This window comes from Typha angustifolia, chromosome 4 (assembly GCF_048772165.1).
Source record: "Typha angustifolia cultivar Huaian chromosome 4, ASM4877216v1, whole genome shotgun sequence".
Taxonomy (NCBI): Eukaryota; Viridiplantae; Streptophyta; class Magnoliopsida; order Poales; family Typhaceae; genus Typha; species Typha angustifolia.
In genome coordinates, this window is record NC_133242.1 from 8,630,041 (window position 1) to 8,649,047 (window position 19,007).

Consider the following 19,007-nt stretch of genomic DNA (forward strand, 5'->3'; position numbering starts at 1 on the left):
CTCTTAACTTATGAGAGAGTGATGTTGGTGATTAGTTATGCCGTGTCAAAGTGGAGGCCGTATTTGGTGGGACGTCACTTTATCATCCGCACTGACCAGAGGAATTTGTCATATTTTATGAGTCAATGGATGCACAATAGTGGTGGGTGAAAAAGCTTTTGGGGTATGACTATGAGATACAATACAAAAAGGGAACAGAGAATCAAGTAGTGGATGCTCTTTCACACTAGCCGATTGGAGCTGAATTGGCGGCTTTTTCCATGCCCTCTTTTTCCTTCCTCGAGGCGTTGAGGAGCGCAAGTGCCACTGACCCGTGCAGAAGGAGATTCGAGCTGATCTAGAGCATCATTTCGAGATGGAGGATAGAGACAATTTATTGTTTGACCACAAGTGTATTCGAGTACCCGCGGATGCATTGCTGCAATCGAAATTGCTAGAACACTTCCACAACACTCCTGAAGCAGGTTATGAAGGTGTTCTAAAGACTTACAAGAGGCTATCATATAGTTGTACCTGGGCCGGAATGAAGAAGGATGTCAAGGCACACGTGAGGGCGTGCGAGACGTGTCAAAGAGCAAAGATAGAGATCTTAAAGCCTGTTGGACTTCTACAACCCTTGCCAATATCGGATTGTGTTTAGGAGGATATCTCTATGGATTTCATAGAGGGGTTATCAATGGTATGTGGGTATTCAATTATCTTTGTGGTGGTGGATAGATTGAGTAAATACGCCCATTTTTCAGCCTTAGCGCACCATTTTCTGTCAAATCGGTAGTCGAATGTTTCATCCAAAATATCATCAAATTTCATAGAATGCCTTGCTCAATTATTTCGAATCGTGATCTTATATTCATCAGCGAGTTTTGGACTGAATACTTCAAGTTGTAGGGCACAAAACTAAACTTGAGCTTGACATACCACACCCGCAAACTGACAGGCAAACAGAGGTGGTTAATTGGGAAATTGATCGTCCTAAATGCTGGTTGGAATATCTTCCATGAGCTGAGTGGTCGTATAACACTTCTCATCACATGAGACGAACCGAGTCAGATCGAATCACATCAAAGGGGGATTAGGCTCAATGGATTGAATCTAATTATCTTATCTGGTTATTTGGTTTAGTTAGAGTCTTAGTAGGTTAGGATTTTATTTAATTAGCTAAATTCAGCTCTGCACAGTTTCGGAAAAATATTTATAGAATATTATACACATCTCCAAATAATATTAAACCAGTTGGATAAGGTAGGCAACCTTCATATCTACAAATTTTATATTCATGACTTCTCCAGATTCAGAATCTATCTATGACAAAATGAAAGCTTAACCCGAGAGTTAATCGGAGAAGCCACATTACAAATTTTATACTTGGTTTGTTAGGGTTTTAACTTAGTTGTTGATTTATTAGGATTTGTTAGAGTTGTTTAATTTAGTTGATGAGTACCTAGATGAGCCTCTATATATATATGGAGAAAACCCTAATTGGAGTAGGATGATGATAATGCTATTGGATTATTGATTTCTTGCTTCCTATCTTCTCTCTAGACTCTTCCCTCCTCCCTCTTCACTATCCTTCCACCTCTATCGTTGGTAAGGTTTCTCCTAACTTCTAATCTCCCTCGATTGTTGAGCCACTCCTCTTCTTTGGGATCTCGACTACTTTATTCCCTTCGTCTACTTCTGTTGATCACTTTCATAAAATACCATCATCTCCATATCTATGCATAACCCTAACATCCACTCCAACCGTCACCACCAACATCACCTACATTATTATGTATTTTTGTCCCTGCTATAGTTCAAATCTATGAAGGATGTAAACATGAAAGTTGTAGATCAAGAAGTTATGGACCTAACTCAATTAGTTTCGTAATTTTCTGACTACTAGAGAATATCTAACAAATATTTTTCCACGGTTGTACGAACTGATTCCTATAATATATTCAGATTTTAAAAGAATCGTTGTGTAGCCTATCTTTGGTAAAAGAACCCATCAATTTGGTATCAAAGCTTATCAAATTGGTATCAGAGCCTATCATCATAGCAGCATCAGCATGACCCCATTTGAGATAGAATATGGACCGGCATTACGGGGGTATGATTTGGCGGCTTCGTCGGAATAGACTAAGGTTGATATGGCATTGGTGGATCATGATGCTACTCTTAGGAGGTTGCAAACGCACATGAGAGCAGCCCAGAATCGGATGAAACAAATGTATGATCAGCATCATCACAAGAAGGAGTTTAGTGTGGGTGATATGGTGTTTGTATGAGCTTAGCCCTATCGTCAAATCACCTTGCATCCCATTTAGAACCAAAAATTGGCATTCAAACTTTTTGGTCCATTTCAAGTTTGTGAGCATATTGGACCAGTCGCTTACGAGCTTGAGCTACTAGAGGAGTCTAGAGTACACCTAGTGTTCCATGTTTCATTACTGAAAGTGAAGATTGGGCCAGATCAAGTTGCGGGGTCAGTTCTACCCGAACCTGAGGAGGATTTGCAAAAGGTGGAGGCAAACCATCCGATGAGGTGTCATGGGAGCTTGAGTCCAAGATCGTTGATCGATTTCTTGACTTCACACCTTGAGGACAAGATGGAGGAAGCATAGTGGGCTGTTACAATTCAGCTAGCTATGACTTTTATTTATTTTTCGTTTTAGAAATAGCTTTTGTTTTGGAAGAATAGGATTTTTGGCAGTTTGAACGCCTATACACGTTTGCAACGATAGAGAACGCGAAATCTACATTCGAATGTGTTTGGCTGCGTTCAAACGCAATCGGCGAACTACATTATCTTAGGGTTATCTTTTAATTATCTTAAGGTTATCTTCTAAGTATTTTGTTGATAGGTTACCTCTAAATATGTGGAAGGCAACATAATTAAGGATTATTGATGAAATATTGGAGTTATCCTTTCTGACTCTCTCTTTCTCTTTCCTCCAACAACATCCAATCTTGGACGTCATCTTCTTCCTCCCTCAATCTGACCATGCCCCCTTGCCTCTCAAGGATTGGTTCACTCTCTCCCCTTTCATCTAGCTTAATACTCTACCCTATTACCATAGCCACCATCTTCCACAAAATCCAATCATTATTTCCCTATTCCATTACCCACATTCCTCACGCCACCATCTGACCCACAGTCAGTATTTTCTCCATAACGTTTGATTTACAAGTTTGATCGACGTGATCTCGATTGCATTGGATCCCTTATTTCAAGAGGAACAATCCGTCTAAGTTACAGATCCATTGGACAGTTAGATTTTCAGCAGATCTCCTCTTAGTGCTTGATGTTTGCCCTCCATGAGTAGAGGATCCTCTATGACTTGCCCTAGATCTATTGGTTGTAGCGCTCATATGTATGCTTAAATGTCCTCTCGTAATTCGACGATGAATATAGATTTGAGCTGAATATCTAACCATGGTGGTGTGCATAGGCTAGACACTCGTCCAAATTCCTCTTGGTAGGCTCTCACCATTGTCTTCTAGACCGTCTTCATCAAGATAGCATGAAAGTTTTCTTAGCCCAACGATTCAAACCATTTTTAGACCAAACAGTGAATCTCTGCCCATGTTGCGATTGATCTATGAGTGGTAGCCGATCGAAACCACCAAAGTGCTGCATCCTTGAAGTGGAAAGATGTAAGGAGAACTTTTTTGTCCTCCTCTGTGCCTTGGAAGATGAATAATTATTCGACACGGTAGAGCCAATCTACTAGATCTCCATCTTAAAAAATTGAGAACTCCAACTGAACAGTGCTCTTGCGGATGCCAGTATCACAGTTGGGATCGAATCTTGCTCTAGCTCTAATTGGAGGTGGGTGCTCCTCTAGCCATACATGATTCCTCCGACATCCTCTATCAGCTTCTCAATCTTCGTCCCTCTCAATCTAAGGATCATCATCATCTTTATCTATAAATTGTACTCGTCGACGAGACCCACCTTGCCTTAGCTCAAGCATGGTATCTCTTTTTTGTCTTTGGCCAATTGGTGGAACCATCATGGGGGCTTCTAGTGTGGAAGATCTGGATACCTCATGTCCTCGGATCGACCCTTCTCAAATTACTCGCAATAAATTGGTGTTTTATTGTGTGATCGTTTGACTCAAGGTTCTGATAATTTGGACGATGATGATGGAGAATGTCTATCCCAAAGCTCCAATGGACTTTAATAGCATCTCCATGTTTAGATCTGTGAAGGAGGGTGGAGGAGGTAGCATTGTGTGTGTGTGGTCCTCTTGTCTTTTAGTGCTCATGCGTGGAGGTGTAGAGTTATTTTCTCCTGTGCGCATGGATATCTCCCTTTTTTCTCTTCTTCGCTCCACCATGGATCAATTTGTTGACATCATTGCTGATGCATGCCAAGAAAAGCTGGTTCTAGTACTAAACGCCTCCACTAGTTGAAGTTAATGCTCAACTCCCTGAGAGAGTTAATGCCAACAACTCCAGTGGAGTAACTGTTAAAGTCCCAAGCATCCAATTGTCTAGGACGAAACCTAGTCCCAAAGTGGCCCAAGTTGTTGGTACAAAAGATTTATCGAGAAGCATATTTGCTCTCCAAGAAATTTTTACAAGAAATGACCTTCTATAATGTTTTTCATAAATGCATGCTTCACATACTTCATCAAAATCATCAATATATGGCAGATGTATTACCATATTATTTTGCAATAACAAGTTCAAACTAGTGAAATGCATGTGACCATAACACATATGCCATATTCTTGATTCATTTAGTACACTAGTAAACAAGGCATAATCAAGACATGATAATTCTAAAGGAAATATTTTGTTACTTGTCATTTCAACTTTCATAATAAGTACTTCAATTTGCATGTCTCTAATTTCACAAATATCATTCCTAAAAATAACAGAAAAACCTTTCTTAACAAGCTATCTGATGCTCAATAGATTGTGTTCTAAACTATGAATATATAGAACATCATGAATTTGGTTCTCTATTACCTAATTTAGTTTAAACTGTAATAACTTCTTTTCCAGTTGCCTATAGTTGTTTTCATCACCAATTTGAACATGAGGTTTTACTAATTCATCAATGATTTTGAAAATGCCTTTATCGCCTTTCATATGAGTGCTATTCCCACTATCTAACAACTATATATCATTCTTTCACTGATCATCATCAAGGCAAGTGTAAAAAAAAATTACTTCTACACCGTTCTGTAACATTACCTCGTTCAATGTGACGGTACTTCTTGCAAAAATGGCATTGGATATTAGCATAGTGATTATCTTGGCTATTGCTTCTGTTATCATTTGAGGATGATCTTCCTCCACCTCTTTCCCTTCCTCTAGTTTCATCTCTTCTATGACAAGTGCCTTTCTCACGGTCTCTTCCTACAGAACTTAAATCTGACTTATATGTAGATTCCTTAGCTTTGTCATTCCATACATTTGCATTCAAAACAAATGCTTGCTCAATGCCTTTTTCAGATGGCTTATTCAGTCGCTGTTCATTTGCTTGCAAAGATCTCATTAGTTCATGTACAGAATATGAGGATAAATCTTTATAGCTACCACTACATGGTCAAATTTGGAAAGCCACATTGCAAAACTTTCCAACAACTTTTTGATCTAATAAACTTTCTCAAAATGATCTAATTTGATTCACAATACTTATAGCTCTAGATAGAATTTCTTATATGGATTCTGAATCTTTCATACGAAGATTCTCAAAATCACGACAAAGTGTTTGAAGTTTTATAGAAATTACCTTACTAGATCTGTAGTACTCCTTCCTAAGATTGTCCCAAGATTCTTTTGCTATTGTTGCTGCAGCCATTCACTGGAAGATGATCTCGTTGACTTCTTTTCGTAGAGCTACAAATGCTTTTGCATCTTTCTCATAATTTTTCTTGTGATCAACCTTTTGTGCAATCGTCAATCTTGCCTCTCCATGTGTAGTTTCTTGTACTTTACGAGGCTCCCAATCTTTCTACTATAGACTTGCAGTAGACTTTACACAACAGACAGTAAAATAGGAGTAGAAAAAACTCAACCAAAATTTCCTACATGCTTGAAAAAAGTAGTACAAGTGCAACCAATAGCTAGCAAAAGGAATACTCAAATGGGTAAGGAGTTGGAGCAAGACCTTCACCCCAAATATCTTACTTGGGAATAGTGAAAGAAAACCAATGCAATACTTGGAAAACCTCCAAAGAGATGTTAATGGAGATAGAAAAGCTCTAAGCAAGTTCTAATCACGGATTAACACCCTAATGTAAGCAATCACCAACAATGGAAACAATGGAAACAATGGAGACAATAAAGAGAGAGAGAAACAAGATTTACGTGGTTCGACGATGTGTCTATGTCCATGAGCGGAACAACCTTTTTTACTATGCAAATCCCTCACTTATAAAGAGTTTAACAACTCAAATCACTCTCAATACAATAGTCGCTCAACCCTCATAAATGTTCTTCCAACTACCAACCCTAAAAAACCCTCTTTAGTATTTATAGTCAGGTTCAGATTTGAAAATTTTTAGTGCCGTATTCGAACGCCCTCGGGGCCGTGTGTGTTCAAACACGTCCAATATCAATACAGCAGAACCAAAGGGGCGTTCAAACGTAGGAAAGAGCCGTTCGAACGCCTGCAAGAAGTCTGCTCTCGGGTTAGCTCGCATTCGAACGTAACTGAGCCGTTCAAACGCCTGCATCACAGACTGCTCTCTGTTTGGAGCCCGCGTTCGAACGCCCCCAAAGCCCGTTCGAACGCGCGGCACAGAAATACTGATATATGCTGAAAATTTACTGAAACTGAATTTGAGCCAATTTTTAACAATTGCCTACATATTGAAATGGGAAATGAAGAACAAGTTTAGCATATGTTTATGAATTAAATGTGTTCTTACCTGAATAATTATACTTTTGTCGTTCTCGATGTGAAAGAAAAGTAGCAGTTTTAACCTTGGTTTTGATATTCCAATGAAGTTTCTGTACTGAAAATAGAGAGGATTTACTAAGTAGCAAGCAACAGGTGTATGATAATCTGATTGAATCCTCCAAGACTTTTTTTGCGCAATTTTAATTCGATATTTACGCTGTAAATGTGCTGATCAGTGCCTTGCTTAGTCATTTATTTATAATAAAAGGATAAATTAATATTTTTGTATATTGACCATGCTTTTCAATTACAAATCTTTGGTACTTTTCAATATTATTTCTCTAGAGAAAGAAAGATTTCTATTTTATAGTGATATTTTAAAGGTTATTTTGGGATCAGGATTGACATAAATGAATAGAATTTCGAGTTCATAAATGATGTAATTTGGCTGAATTAACCCATTTTGTCTCCTCACAAATTAATTTTACCTTACTCGTGATGAGTTTTGATTAGAATTAAATCTTTCCTTAGAATACTAAACCTTGTTCAATTCTATATATGTTTGTCCAATTTTTGCTTTCCTATTCAAACTCCAATTTCTCTCATTTTGGAACATAGATATCTCTTGAATATAGTTTGTGAATAAGATTTCCAACTTGAACAAATTTCGACATAGGAACATATATAAAGTTGCAATATATTTGACATTAATAACTGCACTATATTTACAATGCTGATAATCTGACCTCCAACTAAAGATCTAGAGAAAAGAAAGAAGACAATGTTTTCTCTTGACAAAAACGCTGTAACCCAGTTTCATTGATTAACTTGCAATCCATTGAACTATTCTCTTCTCTCTCAGATTTGAACAAAAGCTTTACACTCATATAGATGAGTAACTTGGTGTAGACTGGGAGTCATGGTCGAATTAGTGCCCATTTGCAAGGCACATCACCATGCACAGCTTCTACAACGTCTGAGAATTTGGTTAAATCTTTGAATGTTGTTCTGCGTCGCCTCCTCGTCCGTTTCCTCATGGAGCTGCACACCCGAATAATTAATGCAAAAAATAAATATTAAGGTAAATATATAGAGGAAAATGACTTTTAGTGAACATAAATTACGATGCAAATATATGTAGGCATACGTTTTCTCTGAACATCTTCAGAAATCTTCGCTGCACATTTAGAAGAAGACAAGTTCAGAACTTAATAGCAGTGGAGAATAGTAAATAGAATGGTGTTTTGCTCTCTTTAGGCTTATTCTTAGTTGAATTATGAAAGTAATCTTTCGAGTTTTCTTATTTTTTCTTCTTACCTCACTCCGTCGAAGGCAAGCATTTTCTTCTTTGAGACGGTCTCGTTCGCCCTCCAGGTCTAATATGTATGCCTGAATATATCAAAATTAGAAAGCTTACCATTCTCTTTAAAACTCTCTAATTGTTTTAGTAGTCGAAAGTTGAAAGTAACAAAAATAAATAAATGGAACAATAGAGGCTTCACTGAGAGTGAAGCAAAAGGTGAAAAGTATGAGAAATTTATAGGTGAGAAATCAAACAAAGATTAATGACCAATATATTTAATGACCACTACATTTAATTTCCTCAACATTTAATGACCATTACATTTAATTACCACTACATTTAACTACATTTAGACACTACAAGATATGCATACCAAGCTGGATCAATTTCCTGCATCCTATTCATATTTAATGGAACTCATTGAAGTAGAATAGTTCCTACAACTTGAATGCATAATATGAGATTTATGTTTCACAATCCCAAGGTGCAAATTAAAAGTTCAAGTACTAAAAGATTAGCAAAAATATAAGTCAAAAATTGTCATAATTTTTTTTTAATTTCAAGCAAAGGAACACGAGTTGTTCACGAACAACGAGCTAGAGGTGCGAGCCTCGTACCTGTTTCCTAGCCCGAGACCTAGCTGCCGACTCTCTATTCTTGAGCTTTCTTATTTGTCGTCGCTCGGCTGCCACGTCAGCTGCTTCGTTAGCTTCTCTTTTCCCAGTAATGCTTCTCCTTCCTATAATCCTCTCCTCTTCCACCTCATGGCCCAATTCTAATTCTTGAGCACCACTAACTTGTGATGGTTGGATGCAAGGTGTAATGGAAGGATTAATGCAAAATACCCCTGCGTTTACAAGGAAATCCTCCAGAGTCGTCTCGGGATTTCCCTCCTCTTGGTTTAAAAATGGCGGCAAGAGAAGGTTGCCTTGGAGATTATTGTGGTGGGGCGGATCAGCAACAAACTGGGCCTCTTCTAATGCCCATAGGTTCAAGGGGAGCTCTTCCTTCGTAGAGGATTCAAAGGCAATATCATTGAGTGAAACCTTATGGACCTCATTAGGCTGCTCCTTTGTTTCACTCTTAACTTGTCTCTCTTGCTTGTTTTGTGCTTGTGTTACCATTTCATTTCCTTCTGAGCCCATTCTGGTGTGAGTAAAAAAAATAATAAAAAAAAACAAAAAAAAAACAAAGAAAGAGACATAGAACTAGTTAATTTCAAGTTTTCAAAGGCAGGACAAAATTCCATACTGGGAAATAGAATATATCTACTAGATACTATTACCTTGTTTGCCAGAAAGTACTAACTAAAGAACCTCTAACACTCTAACAATTAGAGTATGAGAAGATCTGCTTCTTGCTCTATTCCTTGCAACAAAGAAGAGAGATGATATAGAGGGAGAGAAGAGAGAAGGAGAAAGAGAGACCGGTTAACTTGAGTTACTACACTCCTGCATTTCTTGCCATATATATAGAGAGAGAGAGATAGAAGTTTGTTAGCATATATTTACTAATTAAATTTTGTTCTTACGCGAATAATTAATTTTTTTGTCATTTTCGTTGCGAAAAAGGGGCCAGCAGTTTCGACCTGGTTTTCGATGTTTGTAGTGAAGTTTTTGAACTGAAAGGATAGAAGATGCTCTATATAGCAACAAGTGTATGGCAATCAGATTGAATCCTCGAAGATTTTCCGCTCGCTTTTAATTTGATATCTCCGCCATAAATGTGGTTATCAGCGTTTTGCTTACACATTAAGGTGGCGTTTGGTTTGTACAGAAGTACAGAAGGGTTACTTGTTCATAAATTAGGTTTTTTTTCTTAATATATTTTGCAACCAAATATTCACTTATGTATATTTTAATCAAATCTTGTATAAGCTAAACCAAAGTTATGCACAAATTTTTATCACAAAGTCATATTCATATATTAGGTCTTCCGAATATATATTTTGCAACCGAACATTCACTTATAAATATTTTAGTCAAACCTTGTATAAGCTAAACTAAAATTATGCACAAAATCTTATCACAGGTCGAAAAGTGTAATAAAATGATGAACATCCTCTAAGCAAGATTTTCATTGCAGTTAATATACTTGGTTTATATAGTAACCAAATATAAATTCTTACATAAACTTATTCAATATAATTATTATATTTTATAACCAAATAACAAAATGTGAATAAAATTATATATGTATCTAATTTACATTTAAAAGGTGCATACAAAGTTATCCTTAAAAACCCTTATGTAGGAACCAAACGAGGACTAGTTTATTATAAGGTAGTAATCAATTTTAAACCGTATTACGAATCAATTCAAACGTAAGGAAATTGTGAAAATTTAGGTGTTGGTCGCTTCATGAGTTATGGTTTTAATGGCTCTAGTTTCACTTAAATCAGAGGTTGGGATGAAAAGATATAAATAAAATAATGGAGCAAGGTTAGAATAGGACAGAACGATATCCAACGTTATGGCGATCATTGGAGGGTGGTGAACAACCAAGGGTGGTGGTGGACAGTTGTAAGGTAGGGTGGCTCGTGGAGGTGATAGTGGCTATAAGTTGAAAATAGAATTAGGGTTTCAAACTTAGATCTACTCCTAGAAAAATAAACGATTATTATTAATTTACTTCTACTCTTGGATTATCTTATTCTTACTCTTAAGATAGTATAGGGCTAAAATATAATTCTTAATTCTTTATTGGATGCTTGGATGAATAAACAAAGAAGCCCAACTCTTCTATATATAGAGGTCTGGTACAATGAGTCCTATTCAGACTTAGCTTTAAACACTTATACGACTCGAGCTAGGATTTGCCTATGACTTAATTGAATTTACCTTAGGGGCTTACGTGACTTAATTGAACTTGCCTTAGCGGCTTACATAACTAAGCTAGACTTGCATTAAGGGCTTACATAACTAAGCTAGACTTGCATTAAGGGCTTACATAAGAGATAAACATAAATCAATTAAAAGATAAATAGACTCGATCCATCGATCCCAATGTCCTCATGATGCGATTCAGATTGATTCAGTTCGCATCAATACACTATGCTTCTGACCACTTTGTTCTCAATGTGTCCATGGTGGTTTTCATATCTTCCATTATTCTCGAACTACATATACTTGATCTCTATGTGGGCCTTATTTGTCACATGGAGAAGGGCTCCACAGTGGGTTATGCTCTAGGGCTCACTTGTTTGAGCAATAGTCTACCCTAATTATAGGTGGCTTGGGCCAAATCCTAACCACTGGTGGAATGAGCTAGGTTCTTAGTGCATGTGGTTTAGGCCCAACTCGGGTGTGGGTGGTTCAATAAAGGTGCTGGCAGTTGTGGCTTGGACCAAAAGTGTCTGGATCATCATCAGTGAAAAACTAGGGTTTTGACCTTTATTTTCCATCGCAGCTAGGGAAGATGACGATGGGGTCATCACTAGGGGTTGCTTCGGCATTGTGTTAGTGGTGGAAATGGTTTATAGAGATGGCAGGATGCCCACCATGGTCGAAATGGTGCTTTGGTTGTGATTTGGGCTAGCACTTCACCTCAATCACAGTTTGGACTTTCATGTTGCTAGCAATGTAAGGAGGTGGTGTCGAGCTAGGATAGCTACCGTCAAGATTTGGAGAGCCTTTTTGATCTTTGCGGAGCTCTCCTTCGATGTCTATCAATGCCTTCGCCCATGTGGGTGATTCCTCATCGGTGGTTGGTGGTGGTGGCGGTGGCACCGGATGAGACCTAGTCAATATGGAGATAAATTCTCTATCCTCCATTATTGCTCCCTCGGATTAGCTTTGGATCACGTATTCACTATCGTCCGAGTATGTTGTCTTTGGTACCAATGTTACGAACCAAATCTGAACCGATTTAGACGTAAGAAATTATAAAAATATAGATGGTGGTAGCTTTGTGAGTAATGGCTTTAGTTTTACCTAAATCAAAGGTCAAAATGAAAAGATATAAATAAAAGAGTTAAGTAAGGTTAGAACAAGATAAAACGGTATCCACATTATGACAATCATCGGAGGGTGGCAAACGGCTAAGAGTGGTGGTGGACGACCGTAAGGTAAGGTGGCTCGTGGAGGTAATGGTGGCTATAGGTTAGAGGTAAAATTAGGGTTTCTAACTTAGATATACTCCTAAGAAAATAAACGACTATGATTAATTTACTTATGCTTTTAGATTATCTTACTCTTACTCCTAAGATAGTCTAAGGCTAAACCACAATTCTTAATTCTTTATTGAATGCTTGGATGAATAAACAAAGAACTATATATAAATGTTGCGTACAATGAGTCATACTCGAACTTAGCTCTAAAAACTTATACGACTTGAACTAAAATTTATCTTAGAGGCTTACATGACTTAATTAAACTTCTCTTAGTGACTTACGTAACTTACGTGACTTAATTGAACTTGTCTTAGTGGCTTACTTATGACTTTATTAAACTTGCTTTAGTAACTTGTATAACTTATCAAAATTTTATTTTGCTTGTGGCCAGATTGGACATAGGGTCTCGAATTGTCTAGATCCTCTAGAGAGGAAAGTGCCTAGTGCTAGAATGCTAGGGCAGGGGGAGGTTTCCCCTACCCAGGTGGGTTCTACTAACATGGTTGTAACACCCCAATTTATAAAAAAAAATTCCCCTGACGTACGAGCACGTGCGTCAGGGGTGCCTGCCACTCCCTCTGTCCTCTCTTCTCCTTCTTCTTCCCCTTCCCTTGTCGTGCACGCTACCCTCCCCCCCCCCCCCCCCCCACGTCCATTAATCCCCATCTTCCCCTCCCCGACCGTGCCATTTCCTCCACCTCTCTACCTCTCTCATGGGTTGCCAACGCCGAAGCCGACGAAGCCTCGGAGCCGCCGAAGCCCCGGAGGCAACAAAGCCGAGCGCGCAGATCGCGGTAAGCCTCAACCCCGTTAAAACTCAATAGTTAATCATCCTCGACGGCCGACGACCCCACGTCTGGCTGTCGATACGAGAGCTCCGAAGAAGGGGCTCTCTGGACGGGCTTTAGGCCTTTGGGTTGGGAGGAGGGACCTCCATGGCCACCGGCCATGGAGCTCGCCTCGCTGCCTCGTCGGCCGCAAGGCGAGCTTCTCCCACTCCCCTATAGGTGGGGAGGACGGGCGGTGGCTCCTCCGCGGCGTGGGTTACGCCCGTCGAGCCGAGCCGCGCCCTCCTCTTTTCCTTCCCTTGCTTTTCTTCCCTTCCCTCCCCGATGTAGGTCGCGAGGCGTCGACCTGAGGGCGGGCTGCCGGCAGTGTGGGCCACCGACAGCGCCGAGCCTCCGCTTCTCGTCCCCTCTATCTCCCTCCCTCGAAAGAGATGGGGGGGAGATAGGTGTTGGTGGGCTGTAGGCCGTAGCCTACCAACTTAGGCTTGGGTGGGCTGCAGGCTGCAGCCCACGTGGACTTGGGCTCGCGTGGGTTGCATGCTGCAGCCCACTAACCCAATGTTGGGTGGGCTGTAGACTGCAGCCCACTAACCCAACCTAGTGGGCTGTGGTTGGGCCCCCAGCCCACCAAGGCCCTCTTGCCTATTGGGTTAGGTTTGAGCCTAACCCAATACCCCTACCTAGCCTAGCCCAATTGGGGCCAATTGGACCCTATAACCTTGTTTAACTATTTCCATCCGATTTAATTAGCCTAACCCATATAATGATAATTTATTATCATGTGAATTTTAGGATAACATAGGACTCACCCTAGAAGACTCTCGACTCATGTATATGCCTAAACATAAATTCTCTAATAAGATAATTAATTCTATTAGTTCGCTAATCTTACGTATGTGTTACTTGCGTGAATTAATAGGATTGACACCACATGAGGAGGATTTTGGGATTCCGAAAGAGCCGGCTAGCTGACTAGATTTAGCATACTATGGAGACCCCCCGGGCGAGTAGAGTTATACAAATCTAGAATAATATAGTTACAGTCATTATATCTGTCATGACATTGTAGGAAGTGTCGATATTAATACATGCATTTAGTATACCATGTTATATCTTTATATATGCAGTTATTGATAATTTGCTCATCATGATATTATGAGAATGTTAATGTAACATAAACATTAGTGTGATGATGCTCTACATGTATCCTGTATGATATACCCTTGCATATATGTATATCTGTTGTGAATATAGAATGTAACGATCATGATGACTATGATATGTTTTATACACTCATAGACACTGCACCACTTCCATCTATCATTAGTAGTCGGATTCTGACTAGGCAGTACCCTTACTCACTCAGCCCAAGGTTAAGGGTAGAGTGTATTTTATATGACTATACTATTAGCGGACTATACTATTAGCGGCCTACACTTGAGGTTAGGAGCCTGTGTGGCATTCAGGTAGTTATACTGCATAGTCAGGACTAGATTATGATGATAGAAAAACATGATTGTGAGGCGGGGATATAACTTTAGCGGTACCCGACGACGTAGGATTAGGGCGTCTGTTGATGAGCCAAAGGCTCCCGATTCTCCTGCTGAGGACGGTGATGATTTAGAGAGAGTGAGATATGGGCTTACGACCGGGGTCCTTAGTCTGATGGCCGCAGATAACCGGTCACTTGTAGTGTCGCCATATACGTGTAGGTGGCAATACTGCTAGATATGTATATATCCCCCCTCGATGTATGAGATGATGGATGATTATTTCTTAAGAGTATTTACCCCCTTTGGTGAATAGCTCGGTGAGCGATGATAAATATGATTAATGCTTTGGTAAGCATGAGATGACTAAACTGTTTTTTTATTGCTATATATAATATGTAAACACTATGATTGAGATATGTATGAATAAGATTTTGTATCAAGCTTTATATCTATGTGGACTTATCTTGATACGTTAGGAACTAGCATGTTCGAGGATAGTGATTGATAATCTTTATCGATTGCATTGATCTAGTAATTCATGTTAAGCCATCTCAACAAGCATATTATTATTACTAGCAAATATAGGCATACAATATATATACACATGTGATTTCATGATTTTAGATGGTATGGAACCTACTCGTTGGGCTGTAAGCTCACCACCTCTTGGTGGCATTATTTCAGAGCTAGGGGATGCAGGTGCGGGTAGCGAGGAGTAGCTGCCATTCTTTTTCAGTATGTCTATTAGTTGTATTAAGCCCTTGCGAAGGCGTTATGATTGATGATGTATTTTGAACTTTAGCATTGTTTTTTGGATGTATATTTCGAAGGCTTGTTGTGGCCTGTGGAACTTGTATCCGAACTTTTATGGTTGAGTTTAATTATGGTGAATTTGTGCTGTTGTGTGCCTTGTGAAATCCTTGTACTGACAGGTCATGTGATACACCGCGTAGGGGGATTTACCCACGTAGTTTACACGTGTATTTGGAAGTTTGGGTGTTTCAACTTGGTATCAGAGCCAGGTTCACCATAAATCCGGCAAGTCTTCCGAGATATCATCCAAATACATAGGAAATGGATAATAATAATAATGAATAACTAGGAGTAATGAATAATAGAGTCACACACGACTTTTGATATACTCGTGAATTAAGAACTAAACTACGTTGAACTTACCAGGAATGCCGCCTAGACGTGCTCGTTCTGTTCGTGCGACTGGTCGTGGACGGGCTTCAGCCCCCGTTGACGAACCAACTACCGGTACTTCAGCTAGCATTAAGGCCCTGGGACAGCTTGTCAGACAGCAAGAGAGTCTCATCAAAGAGTTAGTTCGGGAGCACACGGCGGCCATGTTTGGGATGCACATACCGAGGGAGCCGTCAGAGCATATTACTCCAACTGAGCAAACTGGAGGTGGGTCCGCCTGGTCGCTGAACCGGTTCGTGTAGCTTAACCCCCCTTTGTACAGCGGCACGATAGACCCCATGGAGGCTAATAGGTTGATGGTGGATGTGCGAAAGATCCTAATCGCTTTTGAGTGCTTAGAGAGTCGTCAGGTGACCTTTGCCACTTTCCTTCTCCGCGGTGAGGCGGAAGAGTGGTGGAGGGCCACTGAGCGCATGATGCCGGATCGCCTTGCTGGGGAGTATATCACTTGGAGGGCATTTTCGGATTCTTTCGACCAGATATATTTTCCTGCATCCCTACGTTTCGAGCTAACGAGGGAGTTTACCCATTTGAGGTTGGGGAATATGACAGTGGCACAGTACGAGGACAGATTCAATGCCTTGTCCCGCTTCTGCCCTAGAGTCATACCTGATGATGCTGCTAGGGCTAACCAGTTCAAGATGGGCCTCCGGATCGAGATCCGCAAGCAGGTGAACATGGTGAAGAACCTGACCTATGCAGAGCTGGTGGAGAGTGCAGGGATAGCGGAGAGGGACATACTTGAGGAGCGCTCACAGCATCAGGAGCGAGTAGCGAGGCGTACCGGCCGCTTTGATGGGCGTTCACGTGGAGGCCATTCTGGTGGGACCTTCCTACGACCGAGGTGTCACCCCTATGCTGGTGGCGCAGGTTCTAGTGCTACCTCGAGTAGACCCAGCCCTCAGGGTTCATGCGGGCCGAGTAGGGCTCAACCTTCTATTAGTGGTGGGAGGTCAGTCGCAGTTTCGAGTAGTTCGGGCAGTGGTGGTTTTGCACAGCCGCCTACACCTGAGGGTCGGACCTGTTTTGCTTGCTGCAAGAGGGGTCACATATCTCGTGATTGCCTTAGTGCTCACGTTACCTGCTTCCAGTGTGGAGAGTCTGGGCATGTTCGCACGCAGTGTCCCCTGTTGGTCAGAGAGCCAGCCACTCCTACCACGCTTGCTATATTTGGAGCATCGGGAGCCAGTACTGCCGCGAGTAGGGGTCGCGGGGGCACACGAGCAGGACCTCCTAGCATTGGGAGGGGTGGACGTACCGGTCGGGTTTTTGCTATAGCCTTGCAGGATGCTGAAGCATCCAATAAGGTGGCCACAAGTAACTGAGTAAATTAATCATGTTTTAAGTTTTACGTATGTCCTATTCATACATTATATTAGATCCTCCTTCCTAACCCAGTGCATATTTACATATTATGAAAAATGTGTTTCCTATTTTAGTTAAGACTTATATTCGCAATGGCAGGTACTATGACTTTATTTGCACACACTGCTAGGATTTTATTTGATCCCGGGGCCACCCATTTCTTTATTTCTACATCCTTCTTGGAAAATGTGGATGTGACGCCGGGACCTCTTGTGGAGCCCTTAGTCATAGCCACCTCACTTGGTGACTTTTTAGAAGTCCGCCATGTTTATCGTTCTTGCACCTTGACTTTTGGTGAGTGGGACTTTAAAGCGGATCTCCTACTCCTCGAGATGCAGGACTTTGATCTAATCCTAGGGATGGATTGGTTAGCCGCCTACCATGCCAGTATGTGATGTCGTCCATAGATCAAATTATTTCATGGATTGGATTTCACTTGACTGTCTACGGCTCCATTGCATGTGCTCGGGGTAGAAGTTTTGTATAAATGTATCGCTGCTACAGCAAGGAGGTCATCTTGCAGCTTAGTGATGGCATTGAGTGTCGATTGTGTAAGGATCGACAGGTGGACCGTTCACAGTTGGTGGCGATCATGTCTATCGAGTCAGCTAGGACCCAAACCCTGACTGACTTATCGGTGGTGCGGGAGTTCCCAGATGTATTTCCTGAGGACATTCTAGGGCTTCCCCCAGACAGGGGAGTTGAGTTCATCATTGACCTGATTCCGAGGGCGGGATCAGTCTCCAAGGCACCTTACCATATGGCTCCGAAGGAGATGGAAGAACTGAGAGAGCAGATTGATGACTTGCTAAGTAGGGGACTCATCCAGCCTAGCTCATCCCCTTGGGGCGCTCCAGTCCTGTTTGTGAAGAAGAAGGATGGTACCCTCCGCCTTTACATTAATTATCGGCAACTAAACCAGCTAACTGTGAAGAATAAGTACCCATTGCCTCCCATTGAGGACCTGTTTGATTAGTTGCGTGGAGCGCGCGTATTCTCAAAGATTGATCTGAGATCTGGGTATCATCAATTGAGGATTAGGGAAGCGGATGTCCCGAAAACCGCTTTCCGTACCCGGTACGGGTTGTATGAGTTTCTGGCTATGCCTTTCGGCTTGACCAATGCACCAGCTATCTTCATGGAGTTGATGAACCGAGTCTTCCGCCCTTTCTTGGATCGGTTCGTGGTGGTCTTCATTGATGATATCTTGATTTACTCTATCTTAGAATAGGAGCATGAAGAGCATCTTCGATTGGTACTGCAGGTGCTAAGGAGAGAAAAGTTATTTGCTAAGTTCTCCAAGTGTGAATTTTGGCTGGAGGAAGTGGTATTCCTTGGGCATGTGGTCTCAGGAGAGGGCATCCGGGTTAATCAATCCAAGATCACCGCTGTTCTCAATTGGAGGCAACCGAGTACTGTCTCGAAGGTCCGTAGTTTCTTGGGTTTGGCGAGGTATTACCGACGTTTTGTGGGAGGGTTTTCAAAAATTGACAGTCCCCTCACTAAGCTAACCCGAAAGGATCAGTGTTTTGAATGGACAGCTGATTGTGAGGAGAGCTTCAAAAAGCTGAAGAGGAGACTTACATCTGCATCTGTCCTTATAGTTCCTCGCAGTGGAAGGGGCTACCAGGTCTACTATGATGCTTCATACTCAAGCTTGGGCTATGTCCTCATGCAGGAGGGCGGAGTTGTCATTTATGCATCTAGGCAGCTCAAGAACCATGAGCGAAACTACCCTACCCACGACTTGGAGCTAGCAGCAGTAGTGTTCGCTCTGAAGATTTGGAGACATTATCTCTACGGGGAGAAGTGCGAGATCTTCACTGACCACAAGAGTTTGAAGTACCTGTTCACCCAGAGGGAGTTGAACATGAGACAGTGCAGGTGGCTTGAGCTG

General features: G+C 41.1%; 1 protein-coding gene across 1 annotated transcript; it reads left to right on the top strand.

The window, feature by feature from the left end:
- The first annotated feature begins 16,023 nt into the window (after positions 1 to 16,023).
- LOC140759184 (uncharacterized) lies at positions 16,024 to 18,086 on the top strand. Its single transcript, XM_073095677.1, has 3 exons — positions 16,024 to 17,062; positions 17,210 to 17,477; positions 17,615 to 18,086. Exons 1-3 carry the CDS (start codon positions 16,024 to 16,026, stop codon positions 18,084 to 18,086), a joined length of 1,779 nt encoding a protein of 592 aa, XP_072951778.1.
- Positions 18,087 to 19,007: the final 921 nt, after the last annotated feature.